This window comes from Aspergillus wentii (genome assembly GCF_001890725.1).
Source record: "Aspergillus wentii DTO 134E9 unplaced genomic scaffold ASPWEscaffold_4, whole genome shotgun sequence".
Taxonomy (NCBI): Eukaryota; Fungi; Ascomycota; class Eurotiomycetes; order Eurotiales; family Aspergillaceae; genus Aspergillus; species Aspergillus wentii.
The window spans coordinates 3,752,041-3,771,587 of NW_024467835.1; the positions used below are offsets into that span (position 1 = coordinate 3,752,041).

General features: G+C 48.8%; 6 protein-coding genes and 1 non-coding gene across 7 annotated transcripts; 3 read left to right on the forward strand and 4 right to left on the reverse strand.

Moving 5' to 3' along the window:
- Positions 1-479: 479 nt before the first annotated feature.
- On the reverse strand, positions 480-2,305 carry ASPWEDRAFT_28673 (MFS transporter; the record flags this gene model as incomplete). Its single annotated transcript, XM_040833166.1, has 5 exons — positions 480-704; positions 752-875; positions 924-1,173; positions 1,222-1,829; positions 1,878-2,305. The coding sequence occupies 5 exons, from the start codon at positions 2,303-2,305 to the stop codon at positions 480-482; spliced, it is 1,635 nt and encodes a 544-aa protein (XP_040689765.1).
- Positions 2,306-3,372: 1,067 nt separating this feature from the next.
- Positions 3,373-4,348, forward strand: ASPWEDRAFT_172877 (uncharacterized protein; the record flags this gene model as incomplete). The annotated part of the gene is made up of 2 exons (XM_040830987.1): positions 3,373-3,921; positions 4,001-4,348. 2 exons carry the CDS (start codon positions 3,373-3,375, stop codon positions 4,346-4,348), a joined length of 897 nt encoding a protein of 298 aa, XP_040689766.1.
- Positions 4,349-4,612: 264 nt separating this feature from the next.
- ASPWEDRAFT_156490 (uncharacterized protein) lies at positions 4,613-9,303 on the reverse strand. Its single transcript, XM_040829707.1, has 3 exons — positions 8,697-9,303; positions 6,277-8,649; positions 4,613-6,221 (listed from the first exon to the last, which is right to left on the reverse strand). The coding sequence occupies exons 1-3, from the start codon at positions 9,192-9,194 to the stop codon at positions 4,677-4,679; spliced, it is 4,416 nt and encodes a 1,471-aa protein (XP_040689767.1). The 5' UTR covers positions 9,195-9,303; the 3' UTR covers positions 4,613-4,676.
- A 563-nt stretch (positions 9,304-9,866) lies between these two features.
- ASPWEDRAFT_109997 (ATP-dependent 6-phosphofructokinase) lies at positions 9,867-12,338 on the reverse strand (the record flags this gene model as incomplete). The annotated part of the gene is made up of 3 exons (XM_040828138.1): positions 9,867-11,030; positions 11,080-11,541; positions 11,598-12,338. 3 exons carry the CDS (start codon positions 12,336-12,338, stop codon positions 9,867-9,869), a joined length of 2,367 nt encoding a protein of 788 aa, XP_040689768.1.
- Positions 12,339-14,168: 1,830 nt separating this feature from the next.
- On the forward strand, positions 14,169-16,181 carry ASPWEDRAFT_172880 (mediator of RNA polymerase II transcription subunit 17; the record flags this gene model as incomplete). The annotated part of the gene is made up of 3 exons (XM_040830988.1): positions 14,169-14,440; positions 14,497-14,882; positions 14,932-16,181. 3 exons carry the CDS (start codon positions 14,169-14,171, stop codon positions 16,179-16,181), a joined length of 1,908 nt encoding a protein of 635 aa, XP_040689769.1.
- A 79-nt stretch (positions 16,182-16,260) lies between these two features.
- Positions 16,261-16,332, forward strand: ASPWEDRAFT_t125. The gene has a single exon. It is a non-coding gene; the product is annotated as a tRNA-Ala (tRNA).
- Positions 16,333-16,497: 165 nt separating this feature from the next.
- Positions 16,498-19,231, reverse strand: ASPWEDRAFT_28678 (uncharacterized protein; the record flags this gene model as incomplete). Its single annotated transcript, XM_040833167.1, has 4 exons — positions 16,498-17,397; positions 17,448-17,986; positions 18,143-18,232; positions 18,349-19,231. The coding sequence occupies 4 exons, from the start codon at positions 19,229-19,231 to the stop codon at positions 16,498-16,500; spliced, it is 2,412 nt and encodes an 803-aa protein (XP_040689770.1).
- Between the last annotated feature and the right edge of the window lie 316 nt (positions 19,232-19,547).

A 19,547-nucleotide genomic window follows, 5' to 3' on the forward strand; every position in this document is an offset into this window, starting at 1 on the left:
TGGAAAGGAGTGCATTATGCAAGTCGTCAAAGGCGCTTATTATCTCGCCACAGGGCAGAGTAAGCCGGGACTTCCTAATGCGGTAATCCGGATAGTGGAGACTGTTGACACTGATAAGGTATAAGCTTCACTTTCAGGTCCGCTTTTTTGAATTTGTAGAATTTTCAGATCCACAGTTTGAGTTCCACTTTGCGCTGTGGTGGGGCTCGTTTATTTTTGTTGATTGACTTGAGATTGAAGGAGATTGAGACGGGATGGCTATGGATGGTAGGTATTATCATGAAGTTGAAGTTGAGTAAAGTAAAGGTCATATCATTAAGGCAGTTGAAAACTAATGTATCTATAACTTTTCCCCTCTATATCTATATCTAAATCCACCATGCAAATGTAAACAAAACATGCCAATCATATCTAAACCAAATATACTGTATCCAATGCCGTTCTATCCAAAACCAAGTAGCAAGTCATTATACGTTATCTCAAACAGCAACATCTGTGTCACTGCGATCACCCGGTCCGATGCCCTTCCTGCTCACAGAGAACAGGGCAATGACCAGTCCGAGTCCGGCCAGTCCAGCAGAGCACCATAGACCAGTCGAGTACTGCTGCGCGATACCGTGGCCCTTTTTGATATCGACTGTTTCGGTGACGGCGGCGGAGATGGCGAGGGCTACGCCGGAGCCGATTTGGAATGCGGTGTTGAGCTGGGATTGTTAGTTTTGTATAGAAGCTCAGCGGAGGGAGAGCTTACCATGCCACCACACAAACTCTTCACGTTAACTGGGACGGTAGTCAGGATAGCTGTACTGGTCGTGACGAAGATGAGAGAGACCGCCGTAATGCTGATGAGCGATGAAGGAAGGACATTCACCCAGCTGGAGCAGTCAGTATACATTCATATTCAACACATGGATAAAACATACAAGTCAGGTTCTGTATTTGTTGCAGTCAAAGAACTGGGAACAGGAGCCAGGACTGTGAGAATCAGACCAGCAAGAAGTGTATATTTGCCATTCACGTATTCCAGAGCGATTCCGGTTCCCATCGAGGCGATGAACCCGATTACTCCCATGGGCAAAAAGCGAAGGGCTGTGTCGCCGGGAGAGAGGTTGTCCACTTGCTGGGCCATCAGGACGATGTAGTAGATCACATTTTGGTAGCTGCCATAGCACGCTTGAACCAGTTAGCAGTGATCATGATATAAAATGTTTGTCAACTTACTGAATCCTGCAATCCAAAGTCCTGCAAAGTTGGGAATTCCCCATAGGGACAATGGCATGATCGGACAGCTTATCCACTTCTCGAAGAGAGTAAATGCAACGAGAAGCAGGATGGCGACGATGAGGAGGGCAATGATGAATGGCGTGCCCCAGCCGTATTCACCACCACTGGACAGCACGAACTGGAGGAGAATCAGACCGGCAGTGGACAGGATTGCTCCCATATAGTCCATCTTCGGTTTCTCATCGTTCTGGACGTCTTTTGGAATCACGATGAATCCCAAGATGCCCAATGAACCGGTGACGATGATGATGAGGTAGAAGATATATCTCCAGCCCAAAGAACCAGTCAGGAAACCACCGAATATGAGACCAACACAAAATCCCACGGTGCCGGATGAGGCATAGATGGATAATGCTCGTGTTCGGTCAACGCCGGTAAAGTATGTGCTGATAATTCCAATTGCGGATGGGACGGTCATGGCTGCACCGATGCCTTGAATGCCGCGGAAGACAGTGAGCTGGATAAATGTCTGTCCAAAGCCAATGGCCAATGTCCAGACAGACAGCCAAGCAAGGCCTAGACAGAGGATGTTCTTGCGCCCGTAGCTGGTATATGTTAGATATATTATTTCTATAGAAAGATGGGATACTAACCGGTCAGACAAAACTCCCGCCAGCAAGAGGAAACCACCAAAGGTCAATGTGTATGCAGAGATCATCCACTGCAGATCAGCACTGGTGGCATCAAAGTCCTCTTGAATAGACGACAAGGCAATGTTAGAGCTAGTCATAAAAACATTGTCGAGAAACTGCGAGCCCGAAGTGACAAGAAGAATCAACGCTCCTCTCCACGAAGCCATCCGACCGAATTCCGGTCGTTTATCCAACGCAACCGCATCGTGAGCGCCGGTCGGTGTCGACAGTCCAGTGGGAGGCGTGCCTGGCACAGACGATGACCATAAAGACGACTCTGGAGTGGAAACAGTAACAGTGGTCTGGCCTTTTTCAGCGCAGCCACCATCACCACCAACAACAGGTGCCTTCTGGTCGCGGTTCTTCGAGACCCAGTCGAGAATCGCCATAGTTTGCTTGATGAGAAGAATGATTCTCAAAACCCCCCGGGAGTGCCAGAATATAAACCCTCTCCCGGCTGGTTTTTTCACCCAGCTTAAGTAAAAAGTGGGTATTTCTCTTCGGGGACTATGGAGGGGGGGCAGTCAGAGTCACCGTCTTCTGCGATGGAAACACGCGGAGCGAATCGCAGTCGACTGTCCAGACACACTTGAAACAGGCCATCCTATTGGCTCCGTCTATCTCCGCCGGCTGCTGTCGTAGATATGAATTGTTCATCTGATGCTTGCGTGATCCACGGTACTCCATAGCTTGGATTCTAGGCCCAGGTACGTGGCAAACGGATGGTAAAACTTTTTTTTTTTCTCTTACAGGGGTATTACCCGTTGATTATGCATGGATTGCATAAAGAATCATTGCGATTGACACGACTGCTATTCTAGAACAGCAGAACTATTAAAAAGGCACAGTGCACATCCTTTGAAAATTGACTTCACATGCCGATCTGCATGGGTTGGGTTAAGGTGCATAGATAAGCAATTTCAAATGTGATTTGTGTGATTGCAGGGTTTTGGTCTCTAGTCTGGATATTGAGATGATAGTTTTTTAATAGTTTCGGAATACTATTTTTATTCAAAATTGAAGCTTTGTTCAACATGAATTCAATGAAAAATCGTAGTGGATCTTAACGAGAGAAACTCTAGATTAGATTGATTAGGGTCGGATTAAGCTTGGACGGAGTGATACAACCACAGCCCCTCATTGGCCGGTCCCTGACTAATTGGACGGCGTATCCTGCCCCACCTTGAAGTGTCCCTGAACAAAAGATAGCAAGCAATTCATTGGCCTGGAATTGCTAATATCTCTTTATTATCAGTTGATTCACGCAAGCCATGCTGGCAGTCCCATGTCTATTCGGATCCTTTGGAGCTGCCGCCTGAATTTATCATCGTCATCATTCTGTCATCCTTCAAGGAAATGCTGCCTGCCGGAACACTGAACATTGCTATTTCCACTTTTCTTCCTCCCTCCTCTCATATCCCCTTGTAGCTCCACCTATTCCTTAGTGTCCGCAATCATGGAGTTAACGGACCCCCACCAGGGATCATCTCATGACTCCAAAAGGGCACAAAACCAACGACAATCATTTTACCTTGTCATCTGCGGAGCAACCAGCTACACGGATGGGGTTATGTTTTCTGATTTCATCGGATATTGCATGGCCCTGCTTGAGCATGGCGTCGAAGGAGACTTCTTGTCATGCTTTCCACTTGAACAGCACTTTACCTGGTTGCAAAACGAAAACAATCCTCCAGTCGACGAAATACGATTTGGACGGTTAGAAGACGAAGATAAAGCTGTCTATACCTACTCTCGAGATTCGTATGTTAACGGTCAGTATTGGTGGATCCAAGTCCCTCCCAGTGAGCTTATGGGACAGGTGCAAAGCTGGATTCAGGAAAAGCAGCAACAAGCAGAGGCCGGTGACACGGTGAATCTACTTCGTGAATGTCCTGCGAACGACAAGGTTGAATATTGTATTAGAGATCGCCACATCAGTAACTCGGCCTTTTGTGATCTTCTTTCAGGTTTCAAGGATGAGGTTCAAGTCAATGCCATTACAGGGGTTTGTTACTCTGATCGGTTTACTGGTGTTATTCAATCCTCCGATCGTCAAAGTCGGTATCATTCTGTCTCGTCTCCAGATGACGACTTTCGCTGCGTCAGCAACAGGATCAGATGTAGTAGATCGGCATTTGTTTCTGTCCAATTGCTGGTCAAGATCGAACTCCCGGGGGTTTCCTCGCAGACACATCAGATGGCGCACGCATGACTATGAGCCTATGTCGAAAGCGCATATAATGATGAATCTCGCAACTGATAGGTATGTCGAGCAGGCTGGCACTAGCGACTCTGTCGACGGAATGGCTGCCGTGGAAGAACTCATTCTCAGGGACAAGGTCGATATTCTCTACGATCCTCGTGTCTGTGCTCGTCGTCGATGGATGGAATTGCCTACGCAGGACCCTGAAATCTGTAGCCATCTTAAATAGGACGTGTGGTGAGATTTGAATATTTTTTTTTTATGATGATGGAATATAAACCCTAGTATGCCCAGCGGGTATAAGGATATGTTTTCAAAAGCTTCAAAATGCGGCGTCCGACCTGTCTCCAAACCAGACAATCGTGCATTTGGTATCAAGTATCAACAAAAACAACATAGCAGAATTCAGAGCATGTTTTTAGAAGCTGAGGTTATGATGAAAGAAACTCTATGACTTCAACAGAATAGGTAAAATTATCTATATAAGACCTTAGCCGCAAGATTAAACACAACAAAAATATAAAACAGAAATCCCACTATTATACTACAAGCATTTTTTAGCCATCGATATCAACATACTTCTTCTTAATTTCCCGCTGCCAATCCCCAAGGCTAATGTTCTTCTCTCCCCAAGGCACATATCCCCGAGGCAGGTTCTTGATTCTCTCCTCGTCCCACTTTGGTATAAACACAAATTCATGTTGAGAGGCGCAAATATTGTAGCGGAAAGACCCGTTTCGCAACTTATCGTAACACTTACGATCCAAGGTTACACCAATACAATCTTTGCATAGCCACATCTCGCTCGGGGGGTTCCAGACATGTCCGCAGTGGCCGTCACAGTCAAAAGACATCGAGTATTCGGGCTCCTTATTCTCGTTCTCCTGAAAGCGATGGTTGATGGTGATCATCGAGAGCGCGGTCAATACATTCTTGTCATCGTCAAAAGGCAGGAAAGCTCCCAAAAATCTCCAGTAAGCCGCGAGATCATTACCCTCATCATCATCTGAGAGAATTTCAAGAGCTACCTGCACAGTATTTCGAACATGATATCGGGCTTGGGTTTCGTCGCCTTCAAGGTAATGATATCTAGCAGTAAACAACTGTGGTGGTAAGAGCAACTGCCATGCGGGTACTTCTTCCGGAAGCATATCAGATATTTTCCCGAGGAATTCCATCGCTACCTCAGGGTCTCCGGCTGATTTTGCTTCTCGTGCATTGTGGAGATACGCAGCTCCTAGCTTGCCCACCACAAGGTGAAGGCAAGTGTCCATATCCAGATCGGATCGGGGAAGATCTTCTTTCAAAGCCGTTTCCCATAGTCCAATAACTTTATCTTCCCGGCGATTGGGAATCTGGTAGAGTGCCAAGGCATAATACAGCCGAATGAAGAATACGGCGGTATACTCCTGGGCCCCTGAAGCGGATTCAATCGCATTCTTGTACACATCGCTTAGAACGTTAAATTTCTCGGTTTTGATGGCGGTCTGCAGGAGGATCTCATGAAATTGCACCTGGTCGGCCAGCCGAATGGCCATGATTGAGAGATGGCATTTTTCAATAGATCCAATCAGCCCTATGAGCTCAGCAATGTTGGACCACCGTTTGTTGGACTGATAAAGCAAGAAAATATCATATGTCCGCATATAATTGGTGGGATCCTCTTGGATCGACTGGGAGAATGTTTGAGTGGCAGCATCAAATTTATCCATCGCCCAGTATCTATTTCCTAAATCGAAGGTCATCTGGGCAAGGACTTTCCGATAGGTAGGATCCTCCATCCAACTCGAGTCCTTTCGGAGGCGATTAACGAGGACCATCATGATATTAATTGCCTCTTCATTCGATGCTACCGTGTTTCCCAGGACATGCGAGGCCCGCCAATTGAGACCATCGAGCTGCAAGGCATGGCGACATCTTCTTTCAGCTTCGCCCCTTCTACCGGTATCCGCAAAGATTATAGCCATCTGCACCTCCCAAAGTGCATCCTTCTCGGTTATATTAAGTGCGGCTTGCGACCACGATTCGACTTGGCTGATCTGTTCAGGAGAGGGTCTGGTGATTGTGCCTTGTGCCACAAAGTAGTCTTTTTTTAATTGAATCTAAACAAGAAATTAGCACTGAAACGTAACGCACAGGGTAGGGGTTAAAACTTACTCTAAGAATAAATGCAAGAATAAACTGGAATGCAGCCATGGTCACTGTCTGTGATGACGGTTCCCTGAAACAGTGGACTGCCATTCTCATCGCAGAGGGTTTCAGCAAGACTTCGGTTGAGTTGAGGCTGCCAGATGCCAAATCGGCAACCCAGGCTCTGACAGCTTGGTTTTGAATGTCTGAGATAACTGCAGAGTCCTTCATCCATCTCAGAATCTCATCGACGTTGTACTCTTCGTCCAGCCAAATTGTGCGTGCTCGGGGGCTCGCCAGAGATCCGACGCTGTTAGACCACATTAAAATATCGATTGACCTTTCATCGGTAAACAGCTTCGCCAGATTAGGTCCAGTTTTGCTTTTCCATTCACGATCCACCAAAGCCAGATCAACCGACAACAAATGGTGTACAAGATAGCGGAGTGCATATCCTTGCAATACTGTAAGCATTGCATCCCCCCCTTCTGTCAAGACTCGCAAACAAATCAATGCAAGCTTGAGGTGGGCAGTATCCTTGTCTTCTTGTTGGATCTGATCTTTTCTGGGGCTCAGCTTTTGGTTGAGATACTGCTCAAACTCAAGCTTTTGATACAATGCTGGAGGGCAGACGGTATTGAGGAAATGTTGGACGATCTGAATTTCTCCGGGTTGTATTGCTTGGTCATTATTCGCGGCGGTTGCATTCAGTTGGCTTCTCAATGGAATGACCCTCAAAGCCTTGGATGATTTGAAATCGACATATCCATCACGGTCGATCATGAACAGTAAGTACTTTGTCCTGAACATAGCCTCCAAAGAACGCAGGGGCGCTTCATGACTTTTCATGTACAAGACAGCTGCCATTTGCTCCGATCGGATACGCTCTGCCGCAAAGGTAAGCCACAAAACAATCTCATTTATTTCTTCGAGTTGCCTGGGCGTCCTGGTCTCGTTCAAATTCTGTATCTCTTCTCGGATCTGTTGTGATCGCTCTTTGCCTGCGCCCTCGAGAACTCGATCGATATCTTTCACATAGTCCAATGTGCTGATCTGGTTCAATGCCAAATCTATCTTGAAATAGTCACCTGCTGCTTTCTTGTAAAGGGTGTCTTGTATTTTCCTCCGCAGCTCAGCCACTCCAACCCGCTTGCTGTCCGAAAGAGCCTCGATTTTATCCATCCGAGAGTCAATCAATTTCTTAATGTCATCGGCGTTCTTCGATGTTATTGGGATTGTGCGAGAAGAGATACCTTTCCCTGCAAGTTGTTGAAAGGATAAGGGCGTACCAGTGAGAAAAACACGGACGGCTTGGCTTTGACTGTCCGACACCTTTCGAAGAAATCGAATTAGACCATCGTCCACTGTATCTTTGAGTCCATCGATGACAATATAAAATCTAGCATCAATCCTTGACAGCGTTTTATTATCAAGTAGCAGTCGGGGTAGAATCTCCTCTGGGTCGAGAACACTGGTCTTCTCGCAAATATGAGCTGCTGACTGCATATACGATGCGTCGTTATCTGCAAATTGCCACACAAGTGATTTGGCAATGGTGTCAACTCTATCCTCTGTCTTTTGTCTATTCAGGAAGTAAAAAGCGACCAGGTGCCTTGCGTTGGAGTGCTCCGAGAAGTGATGTTGTCGGAGATAGCGAATGACACTCGAGGTCAAATAACTCTTGCCCGAGGCCTCTGTACCCAAGATACCTAGTATTGACGGGGTTTTTGGCTGCGTTGCCCACGAATGGAACGTGGGACTAGATAAAAGCCATTCACCCGTTCCTGGAACAACGAACTTGCGAAAGTTGTTATATGTGGTCAGCCAAAAGGGCCTTGGTTCCTGTTTTGTGTTGTCCCAATTATCAGGATTCTGGTCAAAGGCGAGAGAGTTCAAAAGTGTCTTTTTGTCCTTCTCTGCCTCCAGGCTTTCCTTCTGATCAACTCTGCCCTCGATCAATGTATCCAGCTTGCTGTGCATCTGGTGGCTGATGGTCAAGTTCGCTTTCGAATTGGCCGCCGCCTCCGATGCAAAATTGAATGTCTGTGCCGCCACAAGTCGTCCCTCTTTATCTACCAGACTTTCCATCTTTCCCAACAGGTCTTGGATGTCATTCTCGGCAAGAAAAGATATTTTCATGAATGTCTTGAACGTTGCCCATCGCGAGTCTCGTAGCTTCAATGTCCGCTCACAGATTGCCACAAATAGCTGCAGATGTTGGTAGGCGACCTTTGTCAATTTTGTATCCATTCCACCTTTCATATAATGACCGAGACGATCCAGGTGATCCGCGCATTTATCGAGAAGCTGGGCCAAATCTTCGAAAACGCTTTCACAATTCTCGAAGGCGTTGATCACGAAACTGATGACATTATAGCATTGTCCGGCCGGGGCAAACACCTGAACCAGTCAGTCTAGGTCAATCAAGCACATAAAGAATCACTGACCTGAGACGCTCCATCAGTAATAATTCCTCCGACGGTCTTGATCAGTCCAAGGGTCCTGCTAAAGCTTTGTTTGATGATCTTCGATGTCTCTGAATCTTGTTTGTCGGGCTGCTGGGCCGCATTCAAATTTGCAAGAACATCGTTGATTCCGAGTGCAGGGTTGACGTGTTTCCCCTGTTGGTACGCAAGCTTTCTCACTCGGTCTTCAACCTGGATCCAAATAGCCGTGATCTCCTCATTCTGTGAAGCATCTAGTCCAAGAGGTACGCTGACTGCTGGAGATGGCGCTTTATATGGTGGTGGCTGAGGGGACTGTGTTGCAGGTCGAGGTGCAGGTTCTGTTGGCTGGAGTTGTTGAGGGGCTGGTTGGGAGAATTGAGGAAGTCGAGGTGTTGGTTGCGATGGTGTTGGTCCAGGGGCTGACTGGGCTGGCTGGGCTGGCTGTGATGCGGCTAAGGCTGCCGCGGCCTTTTTGCTCTTTTTCCGACACCAGTGCATCTTGCGATGGGTTTATTCATTAGAGTCAGAAGTAAATTCGTATACATGAGGTGCGGGGGCTTTCTATATAAGTGTCCAGCGTGACGATGCGCATCGTGCCTGCCCGTTGCTGATCGCAATCTAATGTAGTTCCTCGATATTGCCGCGGTCAGTTTGTTACTCCACCGTAAGCAGCCATCTTCTGACTCGCATCGCGGATGGCCCCATGAGGTTCGATTGACATCGCAACAGTGGAAATTCAAAAATTCGATTGTCATTCACGCTGTTCGAAATGCATTCTGTTATCAAAGATAAATACACCATCGACCTGGGTCAATTGGAAGAAACATTGCCCTCCAATATTGTGCAAAGCCTTCTACGCAATACGAAAGATACGGTGTTGCTGAATAGAATATGTGAAGCAATTCAATACTTAACGTAGATTCTTGTATTAAACAAGTCAATTTATCCATAGCATCATATAAAACATGAAAAACAGCTTTGTTCATGACCTCCTCTATCGTCGCGGTCGCATGCTGTCAGCGGTTGTCATCCCGGATATCTAAGGTATCTCTCATCCATCAATCGTCAACGTCCCTTAACTTTTTCGGAAACGAGTTTCTCATGATGTAGAAGGATGCACAGACGGTTTCACATCTAAGACGGGTCAGTATTTAAGACAACGCATTCCGCTCACGATGACGTACTGCCCTCATAGCATGACCACGTTTCTTTTTCACCGCCAGCGGTGGCTCGTCCTGATAAGATATCGACTGTGTCCTGCAACTCGAGCCAGAACTCGGTCTTGGGGCGACGTCGAGTCCAGTCAGTCTCTGTTTCCTCCAAACCATCGGCTCCGCCCATCGCAGAGAAGAGCACTTGGGAGCCCTTGATACCAATGACCGTTGCGGACATTTCGTCCGCCGCAATCTCATCTGGAGTCTTTCCAGCGTAGCTTTCAAGATGCAGCATACACTTGATCGACATGCGCAGAGCGCGAATACGATCCATCGGCGAAGGCTTGCCACCCTGCTGGAAGTGACCAGGGACGGCAGCACGAGACTCGAATCGGCCTTCGGATTCTTCCTTGAAGATATCCGCGATGACCTGAGTGCCGTAAGTGTTGGAGGCGCACTCGTTGCGAAGGATAAGTTTTCCGGCACGGTTAGCGCCCTTGTCCTTAGCGAAGTTGTCTCGCAAGAAATCGATGTCGCGAGAAAGCATCTTGATGTTGATTCCCTGCTCGGGGATATAGACAGCCACGGCACCCACTGAAAGACCGGCAGTAGTGGCAATGTAACCCGACTTGCCACCCTGGGTTTCGACAACAAAGACACGGCGACGCGAGGACGAGGCGGATTGTCGGATCGCATCACAGAAGTCGATCAATGTGTTAAGGCAGGTGTCGCTTCCCAAGGAGTACTCGGTACCTGGGACGTTGTTGGAGATGGTTGCTGGCAAAACAACCATTGGGATCTTGAAGGCGGAGTACTTCTCACGAGCCTGGCGGAGCTGGCTGACTGCTGTGAATGCTTCGAAACCACCAACCACGAACAAAGCATCAAACTTGTACTGCTCAAAGCACTTGGCGGTGGTCTCATAATCTTCCGAAGGCAAGCTACGGTTAGTTCCAATGTCCGAACCACCCTCGTTGACCCAGCTGTCCGACTCAAGCCACTCAATCTCACGAACAGAGCCGACTGGCTTATCAGCATGGTGTCGGCACAAGCCTGGGAAACCATTGTGGATGGCAAGAGGAGTGTGGCCACGAGTGAGACAGTAAGCGACCGCTGCGCGAGTGGCCTGGTTCATACCACCTGCGGGGGCACCGACGTGGATAATAGCGATGCGCATTCTCTATTTCACTGTTAGTGGCTGCATGAGTTCGTCGCGTTGGAGTCCGTACCTTGTTTTCTGGGAGAATCATCTTCGGGTGGTCGGGAGTGGATGTGTTGAGGTATGCAAAGTGGTATTCCTTGAATTCGGCATCACGAAGGGTCATCGCCGCTGCGAAGTCCTTGTCATGGATGTGTTGAGTGACGTTCTTGGTATCCTGGACAGCTTCCATCAATGGTGTGCGAAGGATCTTGTTCTCTCGGATGGTGATGACGGGCGAGGGAGATTCGGCCTTCATATCCAAAACAGCGCGAACGGCTTCCACACCCTGCAAAGTCGAGAGCCATCGGTCGTAGGCGCAGGCTGCACCTCCTCTCTGGGTGTGACCCAGGACGGTAGTTCTAGTGTCCAGACCCAGGCGCGTGGTGAGGATGTCCTTGATTTTGTTACTCGAAATCTTGTTGAGATGACTGTCCTGGGCTCCCTCGGCCACAATAACAATTGTCCGTCGCTTTCCTCGCTCTTTGCGGTTCTATTGAAAAGATAGTTAGTATATTACTATCCTCCGAAGACCTGGTCGCAGCTCACCTTGGTGATGATGTCACACATGGAATCCTCCCAGCCATCACGGGGAGGCATCTCAGGAATGAAAAGCCAGTCAGCACCGGTACTGATGGCAGACATCAGTGCCAGCCATCCACAGTGTCTTCCCATAACCTCAATGACGAAACCTCTTTGGTGAGAAAACGCGGTGTCGAACACATCGTCAACGGCGTCACAGATACGAGTCAAGGATGAGTAGCAACCAATGGTAGCGTCGGTACCCGACATGTCGTTATCGATCGATCCTACCAGACCAACAATGTTCAGCACCTTGTATGGCTTGACCTGCTCCTCTGTCAATTCGCCCGTCTCGATCAGCTCCTTCAACAGACCGGGCCATTCCGATCGGAAGACATCGGCACCAGTCAAACTACCATCACCACCGCAAACCACCAAAGCATCGATACCACGGAGGACCATGTTCTTAGCCGCCTTGAGACGACCAGGGCGTTCACGGAAGGCCATGCATCGGGCAGACCCGATGAGAGTACCTCCCTGGGAAAGCCAACCGCGGACATCTTCCCAGTGAAGCTGACGGATCATGTCACCGCCATTCACCAATCCTTCGTAACCCTCGAAGACCGCATAAGCTTCGCAGTCAGAGTGGATGGCCATACGGACGACAGCCCGCACGGCACCGTTCATACCAGGAGCATCACCACCAGAGGTCAAGACACCAATGCGGCGTCTCTTGGGCGGCTCCACGGGGATGTTGACTGTAGCCATCGCGTCGATGACAGCTCTAGACCAGTCTACAATAAAAGGAAATCGATTGATCTGTTGTACCAGAAGAGACAATCAAAAAAACAGAAGACGATAGGAGCCGTTGAGGGATGATAGATATCTTTTGTGACGGTGGGGTATTCCGGTGAGAGAAAGCGGGAGTGGGAGAATGTACGTCACAGACTGAGGCGGGCACAGGCCATTGACCAATGCGACAGGATCTTGGCTGGGGGCGTCAATAATCAGCAATCCATTCGTCCTTTAGGACTTTTGTTTGAGAAAGAGGTCTGTCTGAGGATGCGATCCCGGCGCTTTTTGAATGGTTCCTACCCATTTGACCTGCAAGACAGGAGATTTTCTTGCGCTTCTGCAAGAATGACAGGCCGTTAGTCGACGTCACTGTACTGTCTACTTTGGACTTAGTGCGGGACAAATATCACGTGATGAGGGGTTTTGTTTTAGGGCAGGGCTGCCTACTTCACGTGGAGTCTATCCGCTTTTGGCAAGGTGACGCCATGACCACTACAAACATCCCTTTCAAACCGGATCGATCCAGTCCGACGAGACCACTCATGGTCCTTTACATCACCAGCTGCTGTAATCTGGCTTGTAGGCCATCCGGGCACGGTTTACATAGTAGTGGTGTAAGTGCGCTTGTCGTTTCCAAGAACCATAGGTCTCCGTGCTCGCTGGATAACAGCTAACCGGTTATGGCACTGTTGGCAACAATATCCAGGTTCCACGTCCGGTCTCCTCGTGCTCAACTTGATAAGACAAGTTGTAGTCCTGTGTGTCCATCAGCTTTTAGCGAAACCTCGGATTATCTTACAATGAAAATATGACACAAAGCGAGCTAGAGTTTCAGGATGCTATGGTGTATGCAGGAAATTGCCTCAGCGTAATCAACATCTACATAGGACACTCGACAGCCGCACTGTCATTCTCACATATATGTGGGTATACCACACTAAATTGGTGACAAGGAACTATCTGACCATATCCCCTGTCTTGTCCTGACATCCCGGAGAACGCTCTCAACTCCTCTAATCGCGGTGCAAGGTTATCGGTCGTAGTTTGTATAGTGAACCAGATGCCATTTGCCTTGGGTTGCTATTTCACGTAGAGAATGCATCACTAGGTTGGTTTTGGCTCACGATAACCTTGTCAAGATGGCACTTATCCATGAAGAATCCAATTTATTCCAGCAGAACAGCTGCGTTCAACATCAATAATATGTAAGAGTGGTGTCATATGGATCAGCATAAGCTGGTGCGGATCTCTCAGCTGAGATACCCACATGCCGCGATAACTGGCAGTGGACGATTGACGAATAGCCATGGAAATAATTGTCAATCCCAACACAATACAATCAATTTTCTTAGGCTCTATGTACTCGAAATGATTTTGTGATTTCTCTTATGGCTTAGGTATACATGTGTAGTTAAATTAGATAAATTAAGAGTTTTGGAAATTCGCGATCTGAGTACTTGCAAAATGGGGCCCAAAAACAGATATATATCTTTGACCACTCGAGAACATTGTTACTTCAGTGAACACTATTTAGTATGAAGATTCGTAAATGCAACCATAGCAAGGATTTATTTATTATCCCAATGAATAATTTTAAAAAATAAGAGTCTGTAAACACAATATCTATCACATACACAGCTAGGTAGTCGAGTTGTTGTTGCGCAACGTAGCAGAGTCACGTGCATCCTGCGTCACCTCAAAGCAACAACTCAACAGCATCAAAGGCTGACTCTACCATCAACCACTCACGCCTCTCGATCGAGGGCCCCGCTAATGCAGGAGGCTCACTGAAATACCGCTGAAATGTCCGATTCCTTCAACCTCCCCCTCCGTCCGCTCATCGACAAACGCGACCGTCCGGATTCCTTGCCCGTTGAGATCGCCCAGATCAACGCTCAGTATGGATCTTTCCGTGACGTGAACGAAGCAAGCCTTCGTGCCAAAATCCAGGAAGAGAAGGAAAAGGACGGCGTGCTGGACGAAGATGAAGACGACAAATCGACGGCTGATTTGGACACAACAGAGCGACAGGAGCTGCTGTACAAGCGCCGTGCGGAGATCACCCAGTTCGCTCTGTAAGTTTGGCTTTTGGTGATGAATGGGAGGGAAGCTGACCGGTTTTTCTTAATAGTCAAGCTCATATGGAAACGATGTTTGCGCTCGATTTTGTGTCTCTGTTGATTTCGAAAAATGCCCCCCGTCAAGCGGAAACCTCCATGTCTGCCTACCTGAAGAGCGTCGCGCCCCTCGGCTCGTTGAACGCAGAGGTCGTTAACCCTCCACCGAAACCAGAGTCAAGTGAAGGAGATACCAAGACAGTGTCGCGTGGGTGGAGACTGCAGAACTTTGATGCTGCTGCTAACAAGTTGCTCAACTCCGCTACAAGACTGGAAGCCGAGGTTGCGTCCGAGACTAGATACTGGAACGAAGTGCTGGCAGTGAAGGACAAGGGCTGGAAGGTATGCAGATTGCCGCGGGAACAACAGTCACTGGGTGTTCAATACGGCTTCTTAGAAGGTGAGGTGCCCAGAATGGGATGGTACGTATTGATGCTAAATGTCTATAGCTACGCCTCTTTTCCGTGACCGAGGTCTTGCATCTCTACGACGAGCGGACGATGGAAGCTTGATACTGGACAAGGGTCTGATTCCACCCAAGGCGCGAACTGTACGTGTGCGTGTGAAGGAGAGCGGCCGATTTACCGGGTGCTCAAAGCTGCAAAACCCAGTATTGAACGGCGAGGATTCAATCGAGAGTCGCATCTTACAGGCGCGTGACACAGTCTACGAGGAGGAGTTGTTCCACGAGCTGGTCCGAGAGGCAAGAGTCATCGCCAAGCAGGGGGTCACGACGCGGCAGAATCTGATTCAGTTCGCTGTGTCCGATGAACAGGAGATCATGCTGGACTTGGTGGATGTGAACCAAGATTCTGCAAATGATGAACAGGAATCTCACGAGCAAGATGTGCTTGCGGATGCACTTGCATACTCAATCCGCATTCTTCTCGCTTACGCGCATCGTCAGAATCTGCGTCGAAGGACGCAGGTTCCTCCACCGTTGACACCTGTGCGACGACATGCTCTCGAATACCAGCTACTACGGCCGATAATGGCATACCTCCAACACAGCTCGCAGGTACGATGGCTTGAGTCATTTGTGAAGGATATATACCGTGTGTTGAAATCCGCCGGGATCACCTGTGATTATACATCCAGCCTATTTTCTTCCGTGAATCTTGCACGAAAGAAGGGACTTCCTCAAGTTGAAGCTCTGGTCGAAGGATTTTTGGTACCGTTAGAGTCAACGCTTTCAGCCAATTTGGTCACACCCCAAAGCTCTTTCAACGTGAAAATCCGTACCAATCTTTCGCCCCCGGCATCTGGGACCCAGTTCGATGTGTCTGTTAACCTGCCACGGCATCCGGATACCCAACCCCCGGCACGCATTGGCTTAAGGGACGAAGCGGCCGCAGTCATTACACACTTTGTCATGCTGGATGTTGTTTCCGCCATCTCGTCATCGCACCCGAAGCCATCGCCAGGTGCAGGTGAATCAGCGACATGGGAGGCGGCATATCCACATCACGGTGAATTGTTGACGCTTTCACCCAAGACAGGAAAACAGAAGAAGATGAAGGTGATGCTGTCCCGGCATGAGATGACCATTCAGGTGTATGAAATGCGCGGGATTGAAAGGCTCGGTCGATCAGCTACAGACAAAGAACCGTCTCTACAGTCGCGCACATGGAAGTCGGATCCTGTAGTCCCTGCGCAGTCCAGTTTGATGGATTTTGTTGCCGAGGTGTCCAAGGAGTGAAGTTTGGTTTCCGTGTGGGACGGGAGAGCCGATCGGGACGGATTCTAAATCAGAACCCACCACGAAGTCTTCAACAAGTGGGCTTGTGGTTTAGTGGTATAATACTCCCTTAGCATGGGAGTGGTCCGGGGTTCGATTCCCCGCGAGTCCATTTTTTTTGCTTTTGTTTTTTTATTTCGTCTGCTCAAAATATTCCCAGGCGTGCATTGCACTGTGGATGATTGCAGACCACAACCGCCATGTACAATACATTATTCGCCTAGATAGACATGTACAAGGTTTGATACCCTATCATCAATAAAATTTCATTTTCTCTTCATGGGGAGGATGGCCTTTCCTCTTCAGCCAACAAATCAATATAATATTGCATTGAGTTTTGCACCGTCAACATTCGCAACCGTTCATCGTGGATCCCGTATGCGTCGGGGAACCACGAACTGACATCCTCACCCATCATCATCTTTGCCAGTGCCTGCCCGGAAAGAAGACAATTGGCCATTCCATATCCATTAAACGCAGCCGCAATGTATTCTCCATCACCATTGCGTTCAGTCAGAGATGAAGGCAATTGTCCCACAACCGGAAGCCCATCCGCAGTGAATCCCATGATCCCACTCCAAGCACGGACAAGCTCCCAATCGCGAGGTTCCTGCACACCCAGAAACCCAGGGAGAGTATTTAGCAATTCAGTAATAGACTCGTTTCCGACATGGCTATCATCTGCGGACAGGCACTCGTCGAATGAGGCATTCTCGCCACCGAAAAAGAAGTCACCAGATTTTGCATTCTGGGCGAGATAGTATAGCCCGGCCGCATATTGTTTCGACTGCGGGCTATACGACGGTGGATAATGGAATCCCCATGATAGCGAGTCGCCCTTATTCGGGACTGATTTCTCCGGGCGTTGAACTGTCATCGTTCCTTTGAAGGGATAGACACGACCGCGAAGTTGGGGAAGTAGATGCCCCGTGTAAGCGTTTGTGCAGTATGCGATCTTCCTGGCGCGAAGAGGCCCGCGAGGTGTATGGATGGTATATGGATGAGATGGATCATTGTCGGGGTTGTATGCGACTGATGTCGCGGGGGTGTTTGCCTCGATGCTGAACCTGGACTTGTGGGTGTTGAGCAGGTTGGCAAAGATGGCCGTGACGAGGCGATAGGGCCAGAGGGTTCCTGCAGGGAGAAGCGCCCCTCCTGCGCCGGTGATGTTGTGTTCCTGCTGCTTCTCTCAGTGTTACTCCCAGTCGCGACGGGGCAGTGAATTACCTTCAATCTGTCCGCGTCGAGAATGGTATAAATCCCTTTGAAACGGGGGTGATCTGTCTCCAACCGCGTGATGCTTTCCTTGAACGATTCAAACGTCTCATCCGTGAGAAACACGCGCAGCTTCTCCAGCGTCTGGGCTTCACTTTCTCCTGCATATTCGTTCGCAATTTCGTACATCTCTTGCAGATTCAAAAACGTGAACTCAGCAATCCTCCCTACCGCTTCTACTCCATACATCGACACAAGATGTGAATACTCTTCCCCGATATTCGCAGCCAGCTGTCCCCCATTGCGACCGGTGGCGCCTGAGCACAACGTGCGAGCTTCCAACACCGTCACTTGGGAGGATGAATCTCCTTCCAGGAGAGTTCTGGCGACAGACAGACCGGTGATGCCAGATCCGATGATGGCGACGTCAGTTTTCTCGGGGAAAGTGGGGGACTGGATGGTCGCGAGGGGATGAGGGGGATCCTGCCAGTGAGAGAAGGTGGGATTCGACCGAGGGAGGCCAGGATCAGTGGTCAAAAGATGGGCTGCGACTGAGTTGAAATGAGTCTATTTATACTTGATACTGGATGCTTACCAGGAAAAGACATTTTGATTCAAGGTGAGTTCTACTGAAGCTGATGAAAATGAGGATGCAGATGCGGGGTTAAGGCCGATGTGGACTTGTTTTGACTACTGCTAAGACTAACTACTGCGCAGATAGCGAAGCGGAACGAAGGGATCACCAAGCTCTTCCAATATACTCGTCTGCTTCAGAGGCATCATGACCATGGAACTGTCTACCATTGAAGTTAGTGGTGATCACCAAATAAATACTATAGCTTGTGCTTACCACCATCTTTTCAGAGGGGCTTCGCCTCATTCACGGTATAACTATACCCCCAAACAGGAGTACCCCTGTAGATTGCCTTGGTCACAACCTCGACTCCAGTGCTCTTCGACTTGGAATAGATGGTGGCAGTGAGGTTAATGGTGCTCCGTTTATAAACGCCAACCACCTTCTGGGACGAGTGAGGAGGAACTTCGATTTCCACCGAGGATCCGATCTGCGATGTGACCGTGGTGGCTTTTCCCCAAGTGAAGTCCGTCGATACACTGAATTCTGTCTTGATCTCACCCTCTGCGATGAATGGTATACCAGACTTGAAAGTTGCCCCCACCGTAAGAGTCATCCCTGTGTGAAAGTCAAATGAGGCTGTTTCCGAAACCGATCGACTCATGTTTGCATTCAGCTTTGCCGGAGTATTGCCACGATTGACCAATTCAACAGGAAAAGATGTTGGCATAGTGCCAACAGGCCGAGCGTCTGTAGCATCGTACTCCACGCGATCGATTTCAGTGTCTTCAAAGAGAAATGAGAAGTACTGATCGTTATATTTGGTCCCATCCGCAGGATAGTTTCGAACCCAGTTAGCTGAGGGCTGGGCGGTGATCACCCTGTTCGTGGAGGGAGCATGGAGTCGGAAGCCTCCGAGGAACTCGCCCACACCAGGCTCGAGAATGAAATGCTGATCGTCATAGTCCTTGTTCCAAACGCCAACTTCACCTTCGGCGGCACGGCAGAAGATGACTTTTCCTTGGTTCGCTGAGGCCGTGCTCTTGATATAGTACTGCCCGCTCGTTGGTGCGGGCTCAAGGGTGAACCATTGATCGGCATATTTTGCCCCCAGTTCGTAGTCCGTGAGGGTATCATTGGAGTTGGCAACAAGAACCCTGTTGCTTCTCTGACCAAGGAGCCGGAAAGCCAGTCCTGGTGGAGGGATGAAGAAGTCAGACATGTTGTACGGAAGAGTAAAAGAATATTCTGATTGAAGGGAATGACAGTGAAGCTGGACTGGGAATTGCAGTGACGCTGCCAGCCATTTATCCCCTCGTCTGGTGGTTCTGTGGCTAAGTGACACTTCAGCCTCAGCTGAGCTGAACATCCTAGGGTGTTTCCTAGCCTAGCATTCCGTCAAATCAAGTGTGCGAAGTGGAGAGTCTGTAGTACTCTCATGGATGACGTGTCATAGATACGATTGGCTAGGGAAAACCTGTAAGACAGGTGGCTGCTCGATCTAGTATATGGACGAGAATATCATTGGAGACGTTGAA

Coding starts and splice junctions, on each gene's coding strand:
- ASPWEDRAFT_156490 (XM_040829707.1), bottom strand. CDS start 9,194: ATGCACTGGTGTCGGAAAAAGAGCAAAAAGGCCGCGGCAGCCTTAGCC. Junction 8,650..8,696: donor TTACTGATGGAGCGTCTCAG/GTCAGTGATTCT, acceptor TGACTGGTTCAG/GTGTTTGCCCCGGCCGGACA. Junction 6,222..6,276: donor TTCTTGCATTTATTCTTAGA/GTAAGTTTTAAC, acceptor TTTCTTGTTTAG/ATTCAATTAAAAAAAGACTA.